This window comes from Bos indicus, chromosome 29 (assembly GCF_029378745.1).
Source record: "Bos indicus isolate NIAB-ARS_2022 breed Sahiwal x Tharparkar chromosome 29, NIAB-ARS_B.indTharparkar_mat_pri_1.0, whole genome shotgun sequence".
Taxonomy (NCBI): Eukaryota; Metazoa; Chordata; class Mammalia; order Artiodactyla; family Bovidae; genus Bos; species Bos indicus.
Window position 1 is genome coordinate 23,617,367 of NC_091788.1, and position 24,721 is coordinate 23,642,087.

Genomic DNA, 24,721 nt, shown 5'->3' on the forward strand with positions numbered 1-24,721 from the left:
AAGATTGTATACAGCTTAGCCTATTGTATAAGGAAAATGTGTATTAAGTCCTTAACAGTGACAATTAGTGTAGCGCAAGAAAGCTCAGAAGAGGGGAAGCTCTGAGACTAAATAAATATACACATTGCATATGAATACATAGTGTATTAATATACATCAATTGCATATAAGTATATGTAGATTATGGTACCTATATATAACATGATATATGTATATACATATATTTCATATGCAACCTAGAAGGAAATGAAGCAAAATTTATGTTTAATAGATGTGTCTTGTTAATATATAGGATTTTCATCTCCATATTCTACTCTCCTGAATCACAGTGCTTTTACAATATTGAAAACTGAAGGGTAGCTACATAATTGCTTATGCATTTACCATTGTTTCTTACCAATGTGTGTGTTACAGTTGCAGACAATGGTTATAATCTGTAAGGAGATATGTTTGTCAAACACTTTTTGGTTCATTAAATGGACATTCATTTCACACTGTAAATCAGAGCACAGGATTTAAACACTTTCCATCAGGAGATTCACCACACTTTTAAAAATAACGTTTTTCAATTTCTGGCTGGAGAAGATATTTCAGGCAGTAATTTATTTCAATAGGATCCCCTCGTGGATTAAAGATTGCTAGCACCTTCTAAAGGACCACATAATGGTGATCTTTAAAGTAAAAACTAGTCTGTTCATCTTTTTATTTCCCCAGCAGAGCTTAGTATAGTACTTTATGCATAAAGTACTCCATTTTTAATAAGAAAAATGTCATCAATTATTTCATAGGAAATAAACCTCTTATTGATAGGATTTGGCAGTAGTTTCAATTGTGCTACTAAAAATCAATAACATTTTGTCAAGTTAGTACAGATTAAATTTAACTGAACTGAAATGAAAAGAAAATACTGAGTCTTAATGATTGTAGTTGTAAAACACGTTTTTAGGATGAGCCATCTATGCTAATGGATCTGCAACAAAGTATGAAAATATACAGATTCAATGAAAACTATTAAATTCTGGAAATTGCCTGGAAAAAAATGGAAACAGATATTCTAAAATTCATACCAGTGTTTAGTCATCATTTACACCAGACACTGGCAAACTTTTTTTAGAGGCAAGATGATATTTTTGGTCTTGTATCTTTGTTGGAACTACTCAGTTCTGTCATTTTCTTCAGCAATAGAGAATATATAAATGAATGTGCATGGCTGTTTCCAGTGAAATAGGCAGATGGCCAGATTTGATTCAAGGGACCAGAGTTTGCCAGCCCCTCACTTATATAGTCACAGATGATTCTTAATTTGCCTTTGTTTTTGCACTGATAATTGACAGCTATTTTTAATGGAGGTTCCCTAAATATTTTCTAGATGATTTTAAAAATCTCTGTTCCAGGAATACATTTAAATAATTAAAATAGAGATGTGTTCTAATTTACCACACTATAGCTGCTGCTGCTGCTAAGTCGCTTCAGTCGTGTCCGACTCTGCGTGACCCCATAGACGGCAGCCCACCAGGCTCTGCCGTCCCTGGGATTCTCCAGGCAAGAACACTGGAGTGGGTTGCCATTGCCTTCTCCGACCTTACTATAGCAGTAGTTGTCAAATAGAGCTTTAATTGCTATATCATAATTTAGCACATGAAATTGATCTCATGTGGTGAATTATATCGGAGAAGGCAATGGCAACCCACTCCAGTACTCTTGCCTGGAAAATCCCATGGACAGAGCAGCCTGGTAGGCCACAGTCCATGGGGTCACTAAGAGTCGGGCACGACTGAGCAACTTCATTTTCACTTTTCACTTTTCACTTTCATGCATTGGAGAAGGAAATGGGAACCCACTCCAGTGTTCTTGCCTGGAGAATCCCAGGGACAGAGAAGCCTGGTGGGCTTCCGTCTATAGGGTCGCACAGAGTCGGACACGACTGATGTGACTTAGCAGCAGCAGCAGATATTAGAAACACTTAGATGTAGTTCACTTGAAACTACAACCTAAGTTTGAATTTTCAGCTCAGATACGATGTCATTTGCACATTTTATTCATTTTGTGTAACTCAGTTACTGCCAACTTTTAAAAATAATGATAGTGGCTCAAATAAAAATATTCAGTGTTCTAAAACAGCTCCTGAATATATAAAAGTATACTTTCTTAAAAGTATATCATCTACCATATAAGATGTTGCATGATTTAGTAAAAAATATCATTGGAAAGGCATCAGGAGACCTGATTAACAATCCCAATGTGTTATAAGTCAACTAGATCTGAACAAATTAGTTGACTGGGATACATTAATTTACTCTTACGTAATGTAGGAATAATACCCTGCACCTATGCTATAATGGCAACTTGTATGAATAGGCATGGAAATCCCTTGTCAATTATTAAAGTGAAAGTCACTCAGTCATGTCCAACTCTTTGCAACCCCATGGACTATATAGTCTATGGAATTCTTCAGCCCAGAATACTGGAATGGGTAGCCTTTCCCTTCTACAGAGGATCTTCCCAACCCAGGGATCGAACCCAGGTCTCCCACATGGCAGGTGGATTCTTTACCAGCTGAGCCACCACGGATGCCCTGTAAGTTATTAAATACTATATGAAACCAATGCAGATACTTCCTCTTTCAGTGCCAGAAAAGGCTGCAAGCATTGTTGCTTCTAAATTGTGGTTTAAGATTTTATTTCATTTTGTTTGTAAGAGGGAGGAGAAAGTTCTTTTCAAAATAGCTATTTATTTATATCTGTGGTCTTTCCCATCTTTAACATATCATAATTGCTTTCAGCTGGTTTAAGCTGAATGGGGATCTAGATGTATCCAACAGTTTGCAATTTAAGATGCAGTTAGGCTGTACATACACACATTAATACATTTCACAGGAATCTGAATATTAAGTATTCAGTGGATGGGACAAAAATCACAACAGGCAACTTTATTGTAGAATTTGATCCAAAAATCCAGAAAAAATAAATAAAAGGAGCCAAGTCTCTATTATGTTTGTACACAAAATAAACCATAAAATACATCAACATTTACCATGAGATCATTTAAATGTGTCTGTAAATGATCTGATAAGGGAAACGTGATTTACAACACGGGAAACTTTTTTTTTTTTTTAACAATTATAGACTTAAGTGCAATGCACCATAGGTCACCTAGTCTAGGTTAGCAAGAATGAGCAACATGGTAGGTCCAAAAGGCAACCCCCAAACACCTTCCTTCAATGGAAACTTTGGTAATTATCTGTGGTTTAAAAAAAAAAAACAAAACCCAAACACCAACTCCTTCTTCATCATGTTGGATGGTTATTTTGTCCATTTTTCTTCTGCGATGATGAGTCCATTTTAAATACTTCAATTATTATGAAGACACTCCAGATCCACAGAACAGCAGACACTTCCATTCTGTGCATCAAGACACAAGCATTAGCCAGAGACATAGAATACAAATCAATATGCAGCGTCCACTTTTACATTCAAAATGATCAGCTACGTTTTGAGACCAACTCCATGAATGCTCTAAAAATGATTACTAGAAAAATGCCAGAAGAGGAGTAAAATGGAAGGCAAGACTTATGAGACCCTGCAGGGCCCCTCTTGTTGGGGTCTGCTGGCAGTGAAACTTCATATACCCCCTCTGAACTCAGACCATGTTTGAGACTCCTCTGTATTTCCAATGTGTTTGATCACACAGTTTATTCACTACAATTACTCTGATTGAGATTCTTTCCAAAATTAACCCTCTGAAAGATAAATTACCATTAATAAAACTAGTCAAAAATACCAAAAAGAATCTGAAAATAACTCAAAAATGGCTTCCAGAAAGGCAGGCATATTAGGGGTAAATACAGACTCTCTTGTGGTGACTATGAGAGGGAAGGTACATATCAATTATTAAGAATTCATGAGAAATAAATTATACCTATTAATATTAAATATGGACTTCCCAGGTGGCTCAGTGGTAAAGAATCCTCCTGTCTATGCAGGAGACATAGGAGATGCTGGTTCAGTCTCTGAGTCTGGAAGATCAACTTGAGGAGAAAATAGCAACCCACTCAAGTATTCTTGCCTGGGAAATTCCATGGACAGAGTAGCCTGGTGGGCTATAGTCTATGGGGTTGCAAAGAGTCAGACATGACTGAGCAACTGAGCATGTGCATGCACACAATGTAAATATACCTTTATAATTCTCCTAAATGATTTCAAAGCTGACCTCAGAGAAATCATACTGAATACCATAGGTCTATATATTCCCTGGTCATTGTATTTGATGGGGCTGAAGGAATATGGGTCATAACTTTTACTTTATGACGTTTGATGTCCTTTTCCTATTGGGGCTGCATTGTAAGATGATACTTCTCAGAAAAAAGAACACACATTTATAACAGCATAAAAAGGCAAGTTGAGATCCTTCCACTGATGCATGAAGCTGAAACAGGATTTGATAGAATCAAATGGATTAATATTTTTAACATGCTTAATCATGGGAATTTAAGCAGATGTTTCAGCAGAAATTTAACCCTGCCTAAAGTCTACTACAGTCATAGTTCTCCATAAACTTAGAAGGGAGGAAGGGGTCAGTTTTTAATTTTAAAGACATGTGAGGATGCCTCATGGGAACTCCTCCAAAAAGACAAGAAAATAATCACAGTTAATTAAATCTTACAGCAGGAGCTTCAAGTCCTTGCATTAGGCATTGTGATAATTAAAGCAAACAACACAGATTTATAGAACACTTTCTTCTAACATAGACAGTTGCCTGAAAGAGCTTAAAATTTTTTTCCAGGATGAAAGTAGATCTTTTTTTTTTTTTTCTTTCTTTCCCATATTCATGTCAAAATAGCTTAAATCAGCCATAATTGGCCCTAGGGTCAATTGTTTAAATTCCATATTTTACAGGCAAGAGAGGACTATTTTGTTCCATGTTCATTTGGAATTTGCCTTTATACACAGTACAACTATCATCCAGTCAGACAGATTAACCTCCGGAGAGAAGCAAATGCCTGGCTGTGTTCCCACGCCCCTGGGAACCCGTGCATTCAGAACTATCAGGAGTGGGCCTCCTGCAGGTGTTCGCAGGCACGCGTCGGAGGCCTGGTTACCCTCAGGACACCCAATTACCTTGCATTTGCAGGTTGTACATGGAGATCCAGCCATTGTCCACACTGAGCCGCTAAGCCTTGAAAGGCCATAGCTGTCCAGGCAAGTTTTTCTGATGTCATAGGCGATATTATCAGCCAGGCAGGGGTCACTGACACAGCGGGGACAACATTCCCCTTCCAGGAGAGTTGTGTACTCACAGCTCAGACTGGGGCAAGTCAGCGGCCAGCAGTCTACCTCTCCTTCCTGTGGAGAAGAAGTAAAAAAAAAAAAAAAAAAAAAGCCTCCTCATTAGCTTTCGGCACAATCCTGTTGCCAAAGTCCTAGAGAGGGAAATCCTCAGGAATCTCCATGACTGCCCTCACTGACTGCTCCTACTTTAGCATCCTTACGTGTATGATTCCATATGGGTATGACGTGCTTCCTCCTTAAAGAAGGAATACAGACATCATCTCCTCCAGTGTGCTTTTGCTGACTGTCTATATTGCAGCCATGGAGAGAGTTAGGTCCCATCTCTCTGTGCCAATGGCAACCCATAATTATTTTTTAGTGATTCTTATTGATCCTTATTATAGTTATTAATACAATACCAGATTAAGTTTTGAGCTTTCAGGTTCTGGGCTTTTCCCTTTATCTCCCTGATCCTTAGCACAGTTCTGGTCAATAAATGCTAATCAAATGAACAAAGAGATGATACTGGGCTAGTGTATAAAGAGAAACTTATTTTTCTTGAGGTCAAAGGAGGAATCTGAGTCACTGTACTATTTCAACAACATCACACTGAGTTGCTTATGTTAGATTTAGAACTGAGGTTGTGCAATATCAGGAGAACCATTTCAGAATGGTTTTGACTGTTCTGTCTGGCCAGTGATATGTCACTAACGTGACGTACAGTCACGTGACGTACAGTGTTACAGTTCAGATGCAGCGTCCAAGTAGCCTATAAACTGGCACCTGTGGCCCCACTGAACTGCACACAGCAGATCTGTTTCTCTGTGTAGTCTTCTGTTATCATGACACGTATTATAATCAATGCAAACTCATACTCAAACTCAGTCAGCATCACAAGATCATGGCCTTTGATCAGCTTCATGATTGCCCATGTCTGTCATGCTCACGGGGCTTCCCAGCGGTACAAGTGGTAAAGAACCCACCTGCCAGTGCAGGAGATGTAAGAGACATGGGTTCAATCCCTGGATCAGGAAGATCCCCTGGAGGAGGGGATGGCAAACCATTCCAGTATTCTTGCCTGGAGAATGCCATGGGCAGAGGAGTCTGGTGAGCTACAGTCCATAGGGTTGCAGAGTCAGACATGACTGAAGCGACTTAGCACACACGTCATGATCACTGTTACATCATCTGGGATCTGGCACGTGCAAATTATTGACATTAACTATAACCCGCTATATTCTCAAGTCATCACAAAGTTATATTCATTAGCATCAATTTTCCAAGAAAATATTAGGGTCTGGGATGGCAGGGGATACTCTTGAAATTCTATAAAAATTTCATGTCTAAATTTAATACTCATTCTTCTGAGTGCTGAAGACTGGCTTCTTAGAAATGCAATTTTTCAGACTGATATGTGAGCTAATTCTATAGCTGTGTTGAGTTTGTTCTTGAATGGGAGATGTGAAAATGGCTATGATTTGAATATATCTGAGTTATACTCCTCAGCATTAGGAATAATTAAGAAGGAATTATTTCTACTAAGATTATCTGCACATTTGCCAGGTGACTTTAGAAAATCCAATGGAAACTTACAGCATGATGTCTCTGAATGCCTGTTTTTATGCAATATCTATAGACTGAATCATTAACTTTAGAAAATGTTACATTACAAAATGCAGCTAACAGTTTCCGTTACAAATTGACTTAGTTATGACTCAACTCCACTGGCCGTAATTCCCTCAGAGATAGAATATCATCTTCACTATGATAATGTGTTTTAACAGTCTTTGCAACATTAGGAATCTCTGTCTGTGGTATAATCTGAAACAGAAAGAACCAGTTCCAGAAATTAAGCTTTTTCTCTGAAATTTCTCAAACCTGATTATACCCTTAGTATCCCCATATTTAGATACAAAGGCACCCTTCATTTTTCTATAGGAAGGTTTAGCTCTTGAAACCAATTTTTCGATCCAGGAAACATGAACTGTAGTTACTGCTGTGCATTAAGTACTTTCTATGTGTCAAATACTATATTTGCCATTCACACATATCTCTGATCTTCACAACAGCCCTGCAAAATAGGTGCTCATCCACTTGTAGACACTGAAGGAAAGAATGATCAAGTGAAATGCTGGGACTTGCCCACGTTAATCACACAGAGCTTGTATGTGGGAGAACCAGGCCTGAATTCTAGGTCTCTATGGCCTAGAATCAATATCATTCCCTGGTATTTCTACTATGTTCTGTTATCTCTCATACTGAAATCTTTATTGGTAATGTCCCAAGAAATGAAAGACTTGGCTCTGTAAGAACTACAACTCCTGATCAAGGCCTCAAAAGCTTTCTGTCATTTGGGGATTTTTATTGTCCTGGATTTGCTAAAAAGTAGCAGTTGCAAAGTAACTTGGGCCAAATTTGTCCTATGTAAATGTCTTGCTTGCTGTTTTAAACAGTGGAACATGAATGCCTTCTGGAAGAGCATTTACCCCTGCATTAGCCACAGGACCCACACCTTCCTGCCCAGGATCACAAATAGCAGGAAACTAAAGCCCACAGGCAACTGAGTTTGTAAACCCCTCGAGAGTATAAAGGACAACACACTCTGAAGGAAGACAGCATACCAGACACCGGCACTGCTGGCAGCTGTGAGTCCAGTTGTCTCCACTCCGATAGAGCTTGTGTCCATTTTGATCCAAACATTGGCTTGTGACCCTGGTGTCACACTCTGGGCAGCAGAAAAGGTCAACGCTTGGATTCTGGCAATCACATGCTGTCCGCCGGCAGAATATCTTCCCGTCCTGTTTAGAAGTGAGGTTAAGGAGGTTTCATCATTAGGGAAGCAATAAGCCTGCACTAAGAAAATTAGTCTTATAAACACTTTACCGAGCACATAGGACAGATTTCTGACAGTCATAGTAACCCCCTGGCCACCTCCCATTTTGCTCAAACAGATGTACACATGTATACTCACGTATACACACCCTGTTTTTCCCTGCCCTTGCCTGCAGAGCAGTCCGTGTTAACAGGGAGACATTTCTAAGTTTAAAAAAGAAATGTTCTTGAAACTTTTTTCTAAATGTTTCTTAAAAATCTTATTTCTAAGTAAAATTATAACTAAGCAGCTAAAAATGCATGAATGATCAAGGACTCGTTTGAGTGGAAAATCACGCTGCTTTACTTTTCCCAGTTCATAGTGAATAAGCTGACACATGCAAACGCATTCATCTACTTTTATCTCTGCCTCAGCTATCGGAGGAAGTCTGACTATACCCTTTTTACAAAAGAATTAACCGAGGTTCAGAGAGGCTAAATGACTTATCCAGCATCACAGAGGTAGCAATTCTCTAAGCAGCATCATTCGATTTCCTGGTTTCAAAATAACTTTTCTTCTAGGGGATAGTTTTTAGCATGTTTATTACAGGTGCCACCTCCCACCTTGAGGTGGGAGTTCCCCAAATTATAGCAAAGTATAATTTCTGGAGTAAAGACCTTGAATACGCATAAAGGATTGAAGGTTGATAGCATTCAAACATTAAAACAATGTTTTGCAGTGTTTCTTTTTTTTTTTTTTTAATTGGAGTATAATTGCTTTACAATGTCGTGTTAGTTTCTGCTGTACAACGTCAATCAGCTATATGTATACATATTATACATATATCCCCTCCTTCTTAAGCCTCGCTCACACCTCCCCTCCATCCCACCCTCTAGGTCATCACAGAGCACCAAGCTGTGCTCCTTGTGCTATACAGCAGCCCCCACTAGCTGCTTTACGCATGGTAGTATATATACGTCAATGCACTCTCAATTTGTCTCACCCTTTGCCGTTCCTCCCCTGTGTCCACAAGTGCGTTCTCTACATCCGTGTCTCTATTCCTGCCCTGCAAATAGGTTCATCAGTACAAATTTTCTAGATTCCATATGCACGTATTAATATATGATATTTATTTTTCTCTTTCTGACTTCACTTTGTGTGACAGACTTTAGGTTTATCCACGTCACTGTAAGTGACCCAATATGACCCAGCAATCCCACTATTGAGCAAATATCCTAAGAAAACCATAATTCAAAAAGACACATGTACCCCAATGCTCCCTGCTGCACAGTTAACAATAGCCAGAACATGGAAGCAACCTAAATGTCCACTGACATATGAAGAGACAAAGATGTAGTATATATACACAATAGAATATTACTCAGTGCTTATTTTTACTGCTGCTTATTTATATGTCTGTTGCTTACAGTAACTTCTCATCTCAGACAATGAACAGCTAAAAATTTAAGGTGAGACAAGTGGCCACCTTTTATAGTTAAAACCACGTTGCCAGATATTTACAAAACCAGAGAATCTCAGGGCCAGAATATACCTTCAGTTCAGTTCAGTTCAGTCGCTCAGCCGTGTCCGACTCTGTGACCCCATGAATCGCAGCACGCCAGGCCTCCCTGTCCATCACCAACTCCCGGAGTTCACTCAGACTCACATCCATCAAGTCAGTGATGCCATCCAGCCATCTCATCCTCTGTCGTCTGCTTCTCCTCCTGCCCCCAATCCCTCCCAGCATCAGAGTCTTTTCCAATGAGTCAACTCTTCGCATGAGGTGGCCAAAGTACCGGAGTTTCAGCTTCAGCATCATTCCCTCCAAAGAAATCCCAGGGCTGATCTCCTTCAGAATGGACTGGTTGGATCTCCTTGCAGTCCAAGGGACTCTCAAGAGTCTTCTCCAACACCACACTTCAAAAGCATCAATTCTTTGGCGCTCAGCTTTCTTCACAGTCCAACTCTCACATCCATACATGACCACAGGAAAAACCATAGCCTTGACTAGACGGACCTTAGAGGACACATAACCAAATTCTGACCTATACTTGATTAGTCTAGAGCAATCATATTCAAAAGTCATCAAAACCTGTGCTCTAAATTCTCCAATCTTGAAGAACTCACCACCATGGGAGGTATTTTACTCATGCAACTCTGTACAATTCTGACTGTTAAAAATTGGATTTTTCTTGCCCATCTTCACGGATCCTTGTTTTCATCCTTGATATTCAAAGACCTCTTCATCCCTCTATCACATTTTTATTCTTTATTCTTAGAAGAGAGCTGTTATGTCTCTTCTGAATCATCTCATCTCTAGAGCAAACATATCTAGTTTTTTTGATGATTCCTCATAGTTTTAAATTTTTCACTGTTGCCACTTTAAAAAAAATAATTATTTTTATTTTTAATTATAGTTGATTTACAAAGTTGTGTTATTTTTCAGCTGTACAAAATGATTCAGTTACAAGTACATATATATTTTTTCTTTTTATATTATCTTCTGTTATAGGTTAATACAAGATTTTGAGTATAGTTCCCTATGCTATAAAGTAGGTCCCTGTTGTTTATCTATTTTATATATAATAATGTGTTTATTTTAATCCATAATCCTAATGTTCCCCTCATTTTCCTTTTAGTAACTATACATTTGTTTTCTATGTCTGTGTGTCTATTTCTGTTTTGTAAATAAGTTCATTTGTATCAGTTTTTAAAGATTTCACACATGAACAATATCATATGAGATTCTTCTCTTACTTAATATGATAATCTCTAGGTCCGTCTATGTTGCTGCTAAGGCATTATCTTGTTCTTTTTCTATGGCTGAATAATTCTGCATCGTATATATGTACCACATCTTTACCCATTCCTCTGTCAATGGACATTTGAGTTGCTTGCATGTCTTTGCTATTGTAAATAGTGCTTAGTGAACACTGGGGTGCATGTACCTTGAAGTTCAGTTTTCTCTGGATATATGCCCAGGAGTGGGATTCCTGGATAATACGGTAGTACCATTTTTAGTCTTATGAGGAACCTTCAGACCATTCTCCATGGTGGTTGTACCAGTTTACATTCCCACCACCAGTGTAGGAGGGTTCCTTTTTCTATTCATCCTTTCCAGCATTTGTTGTTTGTAGATTTGATGATGGCTATTCTGACCAGTGTGAGGCAATACCTTATTGTAGTTTTGATTTGCATCTCTCTGGCTGATGTTGAGCATCCTTTCATGTGCTTTTCTGGCATCTGTATGTCTTCTTTGGGGAAACTGTTATTTAGATATTTTGCCCATGTTTTGATTGGGTTGTTTGTTAGATATAGAGCTGCATGAGCTGTTCATATATTTTAGAGATAACACTCTTGTTGGTCACTTCATTTGCAAATAGTTTCTCCCATTCAGTGGGTTGTCTTTTTGTTTTGCTTATCGTTTATTCTTCTGTGTAGAAGCTTTTCAGTTTAACTAGGTCTCATTTGTTCTAGTTCTATGAAAAATGCCATTAGTAATTTGATAGGGATATCATTCCCACTCCAGTACTCTTGCCTGGAAAATCCCATGGATGGAGCAGCCTAGTAGGCTACAGTCCATGGGGATGCGAAGAGTCAGACATGACTGAGTGACTTCACTGTCACTTTTCACTTTCATGCATTGGAGAAGGAAATGGCAACCCACTCCAGTACTCTTGCCTGGAAAAGCCTGGGGACAGGGAAGCCTGGTGGGCTGCCGTCTATGAGGTTGCACAGTCGGACACGACTGAAGTGACTTAGCAGCAGCAGGGATATCATTAAATCTGTAGATTGTCTTGTGGGATATCATTAAATCTGTAGATTGTCTTATGGAGTATAATCATTTTCACAATACTGATTCTTCCAATACAAGAACATGAAATACCTCTCTGTGTCATCTACGATTTCTTTCATTAACATTTTACAGTTATCAGATTACAAGTCTTTCATCTCCTTAGGAAGGTTTATTCCTAGATAGTTTATTCTTTTAGTTCAGTTCAGTTGCTCAGTCGTGTCCAGTTCTTTGCGACCCCATGGACTACAGCACGCCAGGCTTCCCTGTCCAACACCAAATCCCGGAACCTACTCAAACTCATGTCCATCGCATTGGTGATGCCATTCAACCATCTTATCCTCTGTCATCCCCTTCTCCTTCTGCCTTCAGTCTTTCCCAGCATCAGGGTCTTTTCCAGTGAGTCAGTTCTTCATATCAGGTGGCCAAAGTATTGGACTTTCAGCTTCACCATCAGTCCTACCAATGAGTATTCAGCACTGATTTCCTAGAGGATGGACTGGTTGGATCTCCTTGCAGTCCAAGGGACACTCACACTCTTCTCCAACACCAGTTCAAAAGCATCAATTCTTCAGCACTCAGCTTTCTTTACAGTCCAACTCTCACATCCATACATGACTACTAGAAAAACCATAGCTTTGACTAGATGGACCTTTGTTGGTAATGTCTCTGGTTTTTAACATGTTGTCTAGGTTGGTCACAGTTTTTCTTCCAAGGAGCAAGCCTCTTTTAATTTCATGGCTGCAATCACCATCTGCAGTGATTTGGAGCCCCCCAAAATAAAGTCAAGTCTCTCACTGTTTCCATTGTTTCCCCATCTATTTGTCATTTAGTTATGGGACCAGATGCCATGATCTTAGCTTTCTGAATGTTGAGTTTTAAGCCAACTTTTTCACTCTCCTTTTTCACTTTCATCAAGAGGCTGTTTAGTTCTTCTTTGCTTTCTGCCATAAGGGTGGTGTCATCTGCATATCTGAGTTTATTGATATTTCTCCCAGCTATCCTGATTCCAGCTTGTGCTTCATCCAGCCCAGCATTTTGCATGATGTTCTCTGCATATAAGTTAAATAAGAAGGGTGACAATATACAGCCTTGTTGTACTCCTTTCCCGATTTGGAACCAGTTTGTCATTCCATGTCCAGTTCTAACTGTTCCTTCTTGACCTGCATACAGATTTCTCAGGAGGCAGGTCAGGTAGTCTGGTAGTTTAGATGTAACGGTAAATGGAATTGTTTCCTTAATTTGTATTTCTGATATTTTATTGTTAATGTATAGAAATGCAGGAGGTTGCTATACATTAATTTTGTATTCTGCAACTTTCTGGAATTCATTTATGAGCTTTAAATGGCAACCCACTCCAGTGTTCTTGCCTGAAGATTCCAAGGGATGGGGGAGCCTGGTGGGCAGCCGTCTATGGGGTCGCACAGAGTCGAACATGACTGAAGTGACTTAGCAGCAGCAGCAGCAGTTTATGATAGTGTCTTTAGAAATTTCTATGTATAGTATCATGTCATCTGTAAATAGTGACAGTTTTCTTTTCCATATTTTTATTTCTTTTTCTTCTCTGATTGCTGAGGCTAGGACTTCTAAAACTATGTTGAATAAAAGTGGTGAGAATGGACATTTTATCGTATTCATGATCTTAAAGGAAATGTTTTTAGCTTTTCACTATTGAGAATGATATCAGCTGTGGGTTTGTCATATATGGCCTTTATTATGTTGAGGAAATTCCCTCTATGTTCACTTTCTGAAGAGGTTGTTTTACCTTTTATCATAAATGGTGTTTTAAATTTTGGCAAAAGCCTTTTCATCTACTGAGATGGTTGTATTATTTTTATTCTTCAATTCGTTGATGTGGTTTATCACAATGATTGATATGTGGACATTGAAGAATCACTGAATTCCTGGGATGAATCCCACTTGATCATGGTATATGATCCTTTTACTATATTATTGGATTCAATTGACCAGTAATATGTTGAGTATTTTTGCATGTATGTTCATTAGTGATATTGGCCTGTACTTTTCTTTTTCTGTGGTATCTTTGTCTGTTTTTTGTTTCATGGTGATGGTGGCCTTGTAGAATGAACTTGGAAGTGTTTCTTCCTCTGCAAATTTACGGCAGAGTTTCAAAAATATAATGTTAACTGTTGCCTAAATGTTTGATACAATTTGCCTGGGAATCCATCTGGTCCTGGACTTTTGTTTAATAGGAGTTTTTAAATCAGAGATTTGATATTAGTACTTTAATTGGTCTCATTATATTTTCTATTTCTTCCTTGTTTAGACTTGGGGAATTGTACCTTTCTAAGAATTCGTCCATTTTTTTCTAGCTTGTCTATTTCTTGGAATATAGTTGCTTGAAGTGGTCTCCTGATTGTTTGTATTCCTGTAGGGTCAGTTGGAACTTCTCCTTTCTCATTCCTAATGTTTTTTTTTTTTTTTATGTGAGTTCTTTAGCTTTTTTTCTTGATGAATCTAGCTAAAGGTTTATCCATTTTATTTATCTTTTCAAAAAGCCAGGCTTTAGTTTCATTGATCTTTTCTATTAGTTTTCTTCATCTGTATTTCATTATTTCTGCTCTGATCTTAAAATTTCTTTCATTCTACTAGCTTTCACTTTCATTAGTTCTTCTTTCTGTACTTGCTTTAGATGTCAGGTCAGGTTGTTTGAGATTCTTCTTGTTTACAAAGGTAAAATTATATAGCTATAAACTTCCCTCTTAGATCTGTCTTTGCTGTGTCCTGTAGGTTTCAGATCATACTTTTTTCATTGTCATTTTTCTCTAGATATTTTTTGACTTCCTCTTTCATTTCTTTGTGATCCATTGGTTGTTTTGTAACATGTTTTTAGCTTACACATGTTTTTAAGACACATGCTGTCTTCCCTCACCCCATCCAATATTTGAGTTCTAATCTCATAGTGTTATGATCAGAAAAAATGTTTGATGTCAATTTCCTTAAATTTATCAAGGCTTGATTTGTGACCCAAGATGTGATCTATCCTGGAGAATGTTCCATGTGTACTTGAGAGGAAAGTGTATCCTGTTGCTCTCAGATTTAATGTTCTATAAATTGTCTATCTGGTCTAATGTGTCATTTAAGGCCTATGCTTTCTTATTGATTTTCTGTCTAGATGACCGATCCATTGAATCAAGTAGGGTACTCAAGTCCCTCACTATTACTATGACTATGGATTTCTCTTTTTATTGCTCTTAATATTTGCTATAATTAAGGTGCTCCTATGTTGGGTTCATATATATTTACAATTATTCTGTCTTCTTCTTGGGTTGACCCCTTGATTATTATGCAGTGTCCTTCCTTGTCTCTTCTAATAATATTTATTTTAAAGTCTATTTTGTCTGATATGAGCATCGCTACTACTATTCTCTTTTGATTGATATTTGCATAGAATACCCTTTTTCACCCCCTCACTTTAAGTATGTGAATATCCCTAAGTCTGAAGTGGGTCTCTTGTAGGCAGCATATATACAAGTCTTGTTTTTGCATCCATTCAGCTAGTCTATGTCTTTTGGTTGGAGTATTTATTTACATTTAAGGTAATCAGCGATATGAATGTTCTCATTGCTATCTTGTTAATTGCTTGGACTTGTTCTTGTAGGCCCTTTTTCTTTCCTTCCATTTTTGTTCACTTTTCTTGTGATATGATGACTATCTATTGGAATGTTTGGATTGCTTTTCTTTTTCTGTGTTCGTATTGTAGATTTTTGGTTTATGGTTCCCATGAGATTTTGATATAGAAATCTAACCATGAACAAAATTTTTAATCTGATTTCTTAATTTCAAATGCATTTCTGATATTCTGCATTTGCACTGTCCTCTTCTCTTGATTGCTGGTTTTGATATCAGATTAGTGCTTGGATATTTTGCTCTTTATGTTTGCCTTTTCCAAGTGAGCTTTCCCATTCACAGTTTTCCTGGTTCTAGTTGTGGCTTTTTCTATTCCCCCTAGAGAAGTTCCTTTAGCATTTTTTGTAAAACTAGTTGGTAGTGCTGAATTCTCTAACCTTTTGCTTAACAGTAAAGCTTTTTATTTCTGCATCAAATCTGAATGAGAACCATAATGGGTAGAGTGCTCTTTGTTATAGTCTTTTTTTTTTTTTCCACACTTTTATCACTTTAAATATTTCATGTAATTCCCATCTGGTCTGCAGAGTTTCTGCTGAAAAATCAGCTGATAACCTTATGAGGATTCCTTAGTTTCTTTTCCTTTCTTGCTTTTAATGTTTTTTTTTTCTTCATCTTTAGTATTTGTCAGTTTGATTAATATGTGTCTCTGCCTTGGGTTTATCTTGTATGAGAATCTCTGTGCTCCTGTACTTGAATAAGTGGTTCCTTTTTAATTTTAGGGAAGTTTGCAGCTATAATCTCTTCACACATTTCTTAGGTCCTTTGTCTCTTTTCCTTTAGGGGCCTCTATAATGTGAATGTTGGTGCATTTAATGTTGTCCTAGAGGTCTTAAACTTTCCTCATTTTTTTTTTTTCATTCTTTATTCTGTTCCACAGCAGTGATTTCCACCAGTCTGTCTTCCAGCTTACTTATTCATTTTTCTGCCCTATTTATTCTGCTAATGATTCCTTCTAGTGTATTTTTCATTTCAGTTATTATATTGTTCATCTCTTTGTTTCTTGAATGTTCTAGCTCTTTTAAAAATTTTCATGTATCTTCTCAGTCTGTGCCTCCACTTTTTTAATTAATTTATTTTTTATTGAAGGATAATTGCTTTACAGAATTTTGTTTTCTGTCAAGCCTTGACATGAATCAGCCATAGGTATACATATATCCCCTCCCTTTTGAACCTCCCTCCCATCGCCCTCCTCATCCCACCCCTCTAGGTTGATACAGAGCCCCTGTTTGAGTTTCCTGAGTCATACAGCAAATTCCCATTGGATGTCTATTTTGCATATGGTAATGTAAGTTTCCATGTTACTCTTTCCATACATCTCACTCTCTCCTTCCCTCTCCCTGTGTCCATAAGTCTGTTCTCTATGTCTTTTTCTCTATTGTTTCCCTGTAAATAAATTCTTCAGTATCATTTTTCTAGATTCTGTATATATGCATTAGAATAGGATATTTATCTTTCTCTTTCTGATTTACTTTACTCTGTAGGATAGATTCTAGGTTCATGCATTTCATTAGAACTGACTCAAAGGCGTTCCATTTTATAGCTGAGTAAAGTTCCATTTTGTATATGTACCACAACACCTTTATCCACTCATCTGTCAATAGACATCTAGGCTGCTTCCATGTTCTAGAGATAAGAGTGCTGCAGTGAACAATGGGATACATGTGTCTTTTTCAATTTTGGTTTCTTCAGGGTACATGCCTAGGAATGGGATTGCTGGGTCATATGGTGGTTCTATTCTAGTTTTTAAAGGAATCTCCATACTGTCTTCCATAGTGGCTACATCCATTTATATTCCCACCAATAGTGCAAGAGTGTTCCCTTTTCTCCACACCTTCAGCATTTATTGTTTGTATGTAGACTTTTTGATGATGGCCATTCTGACCAGTGTGAGGTGATATCTCATTGTAGTTTTGATTTGCATTTCTCTAATAATGAGCAATGTTGAGCATCGTTTCATGTGTTTGTTAGCTATCTGTATGTCTTCTTTGGAGAAATGTCTGTTTAGGTCTTCATACTTTTTGATTGGGTGGTTTGTTTTTCTGGTATTGAGTTATATGAGCTGCTTGTATATTTTGGAAATTAATCCTTTGTCAGTTGTTTTATTTGCTATTATTTTCTCCCATTCTTAGGGTTGTCTTTTCACCTTGCTCAAAGTTTCCTTTGCTGTGCAAAAGCTTTTCAGTTTAATCAGGTCCCACTTGTTTACTATTGCTTTTATTTCCATTACTCTAGGAGGTGGGTCATAGAGGATCTTGCTTTGATTTATGTCATTGAGTGTTCTGCCTATGTTTTCCTTTAAGAGTTTTATAGTTTCTGGTTTTACATGTAGGTCTTTAATCCATTTCAAGTTTATCTTTGTGTATGGTGTTAGGAACATTTCTAATTTCATTCTTTTACATGTAGCTGCCCAGTTTTCCAAGCACCTTTTGTTGAAGAGGCTGTCTTTGCCCCTTTGTATATTCTTGTCTCCTTTGTCAAAAATAAGGTACCCATAGTGCATGGGTTTATTTCTGGGCTTTCTATCTTGTTCCAATATTTCTGGTTTTGTACCAGTACCATACTGTCTTGATGACTGTAGTTTTGTAGTATAATCTGAAGTCAGGAAGGTTGATTCCTCCAGCTCCATTCTTCATCAAGACTGCTTTGGCTATTTGGGGTCTTTTGTGTTTCCATATAAATTGTGAAATTTTTTGTTCTAGCTCTGGAAAAATGCCATTGGTAATTTGATAGGGATCACATTGAATCTGTAGATTGTGTTTGGTAGTATAGTCATTTTCACAATATTGATTCTTCCTACCTAGGAACATGGAATATCACTCCATCTGTTTATGTTGTCTTTGATTTCTTTCATCAGTGTCTTATAATTTTCTGTGTACAGTTATTTTGTCTCCTTAGGTAAGTTTATTCCTAGATATTTAATTCTTTTTGTTGCAATGGTGAATGGGATTGATTCCTTAATTTCTCTTCCTAATTTTTTATAGTTAGTGTATAGAAATGCAAGTGATTTCTGTATATTGATGTTGTATCCTGCAACTTTGATAAATTCACTGATTAGCTCTAGTAATTTTCTGATACCATCTTTAGGGTTTTCTATATACAGTATCTTGTCATCTGCAAACAGTGACAGCTTTACTTCTTCTTTTCTGATCTGGATTCCTTTTATTTGTTTTTCTTCTCTGATTGCTATAGCTAGGAGTTCCATAACTATGTTGAATAATACTGGCAAAAGTAGAGACCCTTGTCACTGATCTTAGAGGGAATGCTTTCAGTTTTTCACCATTGAGAATAATATTTGCTGTAGGCTTATCATATATGGCCTTTACTATGTTGAGGTAGATTCCTTCTATGCCCATTTTTTGAAGAGTTTTAATCATAAATGGGTGCTGAATTTTGTCAAAGGATTTTTCTGCATCTGTTGAGATTATCATATGGTTTTTATCTTTAAATTTGTTAATATGGTATATAACATTGATTGATTTGCATATAGTGAAGAATCCTTGCATTCATGGAATAAACCCAACTTGATCATGGTGTATGAGCTTTTTGATGTGTTGCTGAATTCTGTTTGCTAAAATTTTGTTGAGGATTTTTGCATCTATGTTCATCCGTGATATTGGCCTGTAGTTTTCTTTTTTGTGTGTTGTCTTTGGTTTTGGTATCAGGGTGATGGTGGCCTTGTAGAATGAGTTTAGAAGCATTCCTTTGCAATTTTTTGAAAGAGTTTTCGAAGGATAGGCGTTAGGTCTTCTCTAAATGTTTGAAAGAATGCTGTGAAGCCAGCTGGTCCTGAGCTTTTGTTTTTTGGGAGATTTTTGATCACAGCTTTAATTTCAGTGCTTGTAATTGGGCTGTTCATAATTTCTATTTCTTCCTGGGTCAGTCTTGGAAGATTGAGCTTTTCTAAGAATCTGTCCATTTCTTCCAGGTTATCCATTTTATTACCTTAGAGTTGTTCATAACAGTCTCCTATAATCCTTTGTATTTCTGCATTGTCTGTTGTAACCTCTCCTTTCGCATTTCTAATTTTGTTGATTTGATTCTTCTCTCTTTTGTTCTTTATGAGTCTGTCTAAAGGTTTGTCAATTTTCTTTATCTTCTCAATGAACCAGCTTTTACTTTTATTAATCTTTACTGTTGTTTCTTTCATTTCTTTTTCATTATTTCTGCTCGGATCTTTATGATTTCTTTTTTTCTACTAATTTTGCATGTTTTTGTTGTTGTTGTTGTTCTTTGTTCAGTTGCTTTAGGCGTAAAGATAGGTTGTCTATTTGATGTTTTTCTTGTTTATTGAGGTGGACTTATATTGCTATAAACTTCCTGCTGAGAACTGCTTTTGCTGTATCCCATAGGTTTTGGGTTGTTGTGTTTTCATTGTCATTTGTTTCTAGAATTTTTTTGATTTCCCTTTTGATTTCTTCAGTAACCTGTAGACATTTAGCAACATGTTGTTTAATATCCATGTGTTTGTTTTTCTTACACTTTTTTTCTTGTAATTAATGTTGTGTTTCATATCATTGTGGTTGCAGAAGATGCTTGATATGATTTCAATTTTCTTAAATTAACTGAGGTTCAATTTGTGACCCAAGATGTGGTCTATCCTGGAGAATGTTCCATGTGCACTTGAGAAGGTGTATTCTTCTGCATTTGGATGAAATGTCCTAAAGATGTCAATGAGATCCATCTCATCTAATGTGTCATTTAAGACTTGTGTTTCCTTATTTTTTTTGATGATCTGTCCATTGGTGTGAGTGGGGTGTTTAAGTCTACTATTATTGTTATACTGTCAATTTCTTTTTTTATGTCTGTTACTGTTTGTCTTATATATCGATGTGCTCCTATGTTGGATGCATAGATACTTCCAATTGTTATGTCTTCCTCTTGGATTGATTCATTGATTATTATGTAGTGTCCTTCCTTATGTCTTCTAATCTTCTTTAAGGTCTGTTTTGCCTGATATGAGGATTGTTGCTCCAGCTTTCTTTTGCTTCCCATTTGCATGGAATAAATTTTTCCATCCTCTCATTTTTGGTCTATATGTGTCTTTAGGTCTTAAGTGGGTTTCTTGTAGACAGCATATATATGGGTCTTGTTTTGTATCCAGTCAGGCTGTGTCTTTTGGTTGGAGCATTTAATCCACTTACATTTAAAGTAATTATTGATATATATGTTCCTATTGCCATTTTCTTAATTGTTTGGGGTTGAATTTGTAGATCTTTTTTCTTCTCTTGTATGTCTTGACTATATAAGTCCCTTTAACATTTGTTGTAAAGCTGGTTTGGTGGTACTGAATTATCTTAACTTTTGCTTGTCTGAAAAGTTTATTATTTCTTCATCAATTTTGAATGAGATCCTTGCCAGGTACAGTAATCTTGTTTGTAGATTTTTCCCTTTCAGTACTTTAAATATATCCTGCCATCCCCTTCTGGCCTGCTGCGTTTCTGCTGAAGGATCAGCTGTTAAGCATATGTATGTTATTGTTGCTTCTCCCTTGCTGCTTTTAATATTCTTTCTTCGTGTTTAGTCTTTGTTAGTTTGATTAGTATGTGTCTTGGCCTGTCTCTCCTTGGGTTTCTCCTACATGGGATTCTTTCTGCCTCTTGGACTTGAATGACTCTTTCTTTTTCCCTGTTGGGCAAATTTTCAACTATAATCTCTTCAAAAATTTTCTTATACCCTTTCTTTTTCTCTTCTTCTGGGACCCCTATATTGTGAATGTTGGTGCATTTGATGTTGTCCCAGAGGTCTCTGAGACTATCCTCATGTCTTTTCATTCTTTTTACTTTATTCTCCTCTTCAGAAGTTATTTCCACCATTTTATCTTCAAGCCCACAGATTTGTTCTTCTGCTTCACATATTCTGCTATTGATTCCTTTTAGAGTATTTTTAATTTCAGTAATTGTGTTGTTTGTCTCTGTATGTTTATTCTTTAATTCTTCTAGGTCTTTCTTAATTGATTCTTGTATTTTCTCCATTTTGTTTTCAAGGTTTTTGATCATCTTTACTATCATTATTCTGAATTATTTTTCAGGTAGTTTGCCTATTTCCTTTTCATTTATTTGGACTTCTGTGTTTCTAGTTTGTTCCTTCATTTGTGTAGTATTTCTCTGCCTTTTCATTATTTTTTTTTAACTTATTGTGTTTGAGGTCTCCTTTTCCCAGGGTTCAAGGGAAGTTGAATTCTTTCCTTATAAAAGGTTGAATTCTTTCTTCTTTTTGATTTCTGCCCTCCTAGGGTTGACCCAGTGGTTTGTGTAAGCTTCGTATAGGGTGAGATGTGTGCTGAGTTTTTGTTTGTTTCTTTGTTTTTCCTCTAATGGGCAAGGCTGAGTGAGGTGGTAATCCTGTCTGCTGATTATTGGTTTTGTATTTTTGCTTTGCTTGTTGTTTAGATGAGGCATCCTGCACAGGGTGTTATTGGTGTTTGAGTGATGCTGAGTCTTGTATTCAATTGGTTTCCTTTGTGTGAGTTCTATTTGATACTCCCTAGGGTTATTTCTCTGGTAGTCTAGGGTCTTGGACTCAGTGCTCCCACTCCAAAGGCTCAGGGCTTGATCTCTGGTCAGGAAAAAATATTCCACAAGTGGTTTGTTATGGCATTATGTGAGATTAAAACAAATATCCAAAAATGAGAAACCAAAGATAAACCCCAGACAAATGGCAGTTACAAAATCAGATAAATAATAATTAAAATAATGTAATACACACATATACATATATACCCATGAGCAAAGTCAAAACAGTCCAACAAAAATAAAGTACAGTAGATTGACTCGGTGAACAAAGGAAATTAAAAATTATATTTACCAGTTAAGAACAAAACTAACTAAAGCACAAACTGGAAAACACAACTCAAGCCAGGTGTCAAGTGGGGAATAAAGCAATGAAAATAAAACTAACAAATATTTTGAGAGGAAAGAAAGAAAAGAAAGAATAGATATGGAAATTTAAATAGAGGTAGCACTACAGCCCGTAGACTATGGAGTAGGGTCAAGTCTTGGTGTCAAAGTGATGACCTCTGGGATGGTTGACACTTATCGTTATTCCATGGGTCCTTTGCCACAAGTGTCTTCCCACTCCTCAGTGAGCCATGGCTAATCAGGAAACCCTCTAACATTTGCAGGTTGGTCCAGCCAGGCTCCTATGGAGTTATGGCTTTGTACTGGGTCCTAATGTATGTGAAATCTTCTATGTGCCTCCAAGAGTGGAGTCTTTGTTTCTTCCAGTCCTGTGGAGCTCGTGCACTCAAGTCCTGCTGCCCTTCAAAAGCAAATGCTCTTGGGATTCCTCTTCCCAATGACAGCCTCTGGCTAGGGATCCTGATATAGGGATCCAAACTCTCACTGTTGTGTGAGAACCTCTGTGATATTATTATTTTCCAGCTTCTGGGTCATCCACCCAACACATATGAGATTGGATTATGTCATGAAAGTACCCCTCCTACCATTTCATTTTGGCCTCTTCTTTTTGTTTGAATGTAAAACATCATTTTGTGGGTTCCAGTCTTGTTAACTGTCATTCAATGGTTAGTTGTGCTTTTGTTTGTTTGTGATAGCAGGTGAGTTCAAGGCCTTCTACTTCGCTATCTCCTTTGGAATTGAGGGAATGCTTTTAGTTTGGATGCTTGCTGCCTCTTTCTCAGCCTGTGCTGGCTGTTATCCCCTTGATATGGAGTGTGCATGCAGGGCACTTGTGTGCTCCTGGGATGTTGGGGGCAGTGCTTAGTGCCTGCTTGCAGGTCTTATAGCAGTGGCTGTGGCCAGTGTACTCCCAGGAAAGTGAGGGCAGAGTCTGGCTAATTTCTAATCTCATAGTGTCATGAATGGAAAAGATGCTTCATATGATTTCAACTTTTTAAAATTTCCCAAGGCTTATCTGTGGCCTAGCATGTGATCTATCCTGGAGAATGTTCCATGTGCACTTGAAAAGAATGTGTATTCTTCTTTGAATGGAATGTTTTATATATATCAATTAATCTGTCTGGTCTAATGTGCCATTTAAGACCTGTGTTTCCTTACTGATTTTCTGACTGGGTGATCTGTCCATTGGTGCAAGTGAGGAGTTAAAGTCCCCTATTGTTATTGTGTTACAGTCAATTTATTCATTTATGTTTGTTAACATCTGTCTCATATATATTGAGGTGCTCCAGTGTTGAATGCGTATATTTTCACAATTGTTCTATCTTCTTGGATTGATTCCTTGATCATTATGTAGTATCCTTCTTTGTGTCTTTTAACAGTCTTATTTTAAAGTCTATTTTGTCTGCTATAAGTATTGCTGCTCCAGCTTTCTTTTTATTTTCATTTGCATGGAATAGCTTTTCCATCCTCTCATATATATGCCACCTTCTTCAACAGTTTTGAGTATTTCCAATAATTGTTATTATCATTTACAATCAATTTAACATTGATGTCATGTCAGACATTGTGCAAACTCTTTTATATGCATTATCACCTTTAATCCTGATAATTCCATGGACTAGAAAATTTTATCACCATTTCTCAAATGAGTTAGCTGAATTAGAGAGCTAAGTATAATTCCTCAGTAATGGTCTGACCAAGACAAAGTGAATTGATATTCATAGTCATCTTGTTTTAAGTACTGTAGTTTTAAAAATGCAGCCTGATTTCAATATTTACTTCCTTTCTTACTTTGGTTATGTCATAGTGTTTACCTGTATTGAGATTAATTAAGACCAAACGTCATTAAGTCCTTTCATGCCTAGTGTGGTTTGTTATTTGGAGGCAAGTGTAAAACTTGGTGTTTATCCAATTGTATTTCACCTTGTTAGATCCATTTCATTTCTCTAGCCTGTCACAATATTTTCTAAATGCTATGTCTGCCATCCACCATAGTTTTCCATCCTTCAGTTTAGTGACATCTGCAAACTTCATGGAACTGCTCTTAAGGTCTGCATGCTCTTTATGGATAACAATGCTGCATAAGACAGAGCTTGCTGAGATATGTTTATTCCCAGCTAAAGTAGAAATCTTTAAACATTTTACATTATTTTATGGAGAATGGAAAGGAGGTATACTGGCTACATGTATAATATAGTAACAAGTTAAAAAATGCTTTACCTCAAATGGTATGCATGACTCTATTATTAGGAGAAATAAGAAATCAATGTTCAGAATATTAGGGGATGGAAAATTATATGTATACACATGCACACACACACATATATATACATATATGTAT

At 37.1% G+C, this 24,721-nt stretch overlaps 1 protein-coding gene across 2 annotated transcripts in view; it reads right to left on the reverse strand.

Moving 5' to 3' along the window:
- Window positions 1-2,662: 2,662 nt before the first annotated feature.
- The window catches only part of NELL1 (neural EGFL like 1), a 1,057,189-nt gene continuing 1,035,130 nt past the window's right edge, over window positions 2,663-24,721 (reverse strand). For both annotated transcript variants that reach the window (XM_070783206.1, XM_070783205.1), the window contains 3 exons: window positions 7,889-8,065; window positions 5,118-5,342; window positions 2,663-3,401 (listed from right to left, as the gene is read on the reverse strand). In XM_070783206.1, coding sequence (XP_070639307.1) covers window positions 3,351-3,401; window positions 5,118-5,342; window positions 7,889-8,065 — 453 coding nt within the window. In that variant the 3' untranslated portion in view covers window positions 2,663-3,350. The remainder of the gene's footprint in view (window positions 3,402-5,117; window positions 5,343-7,888; window positions 8,066-24,721) is intronic.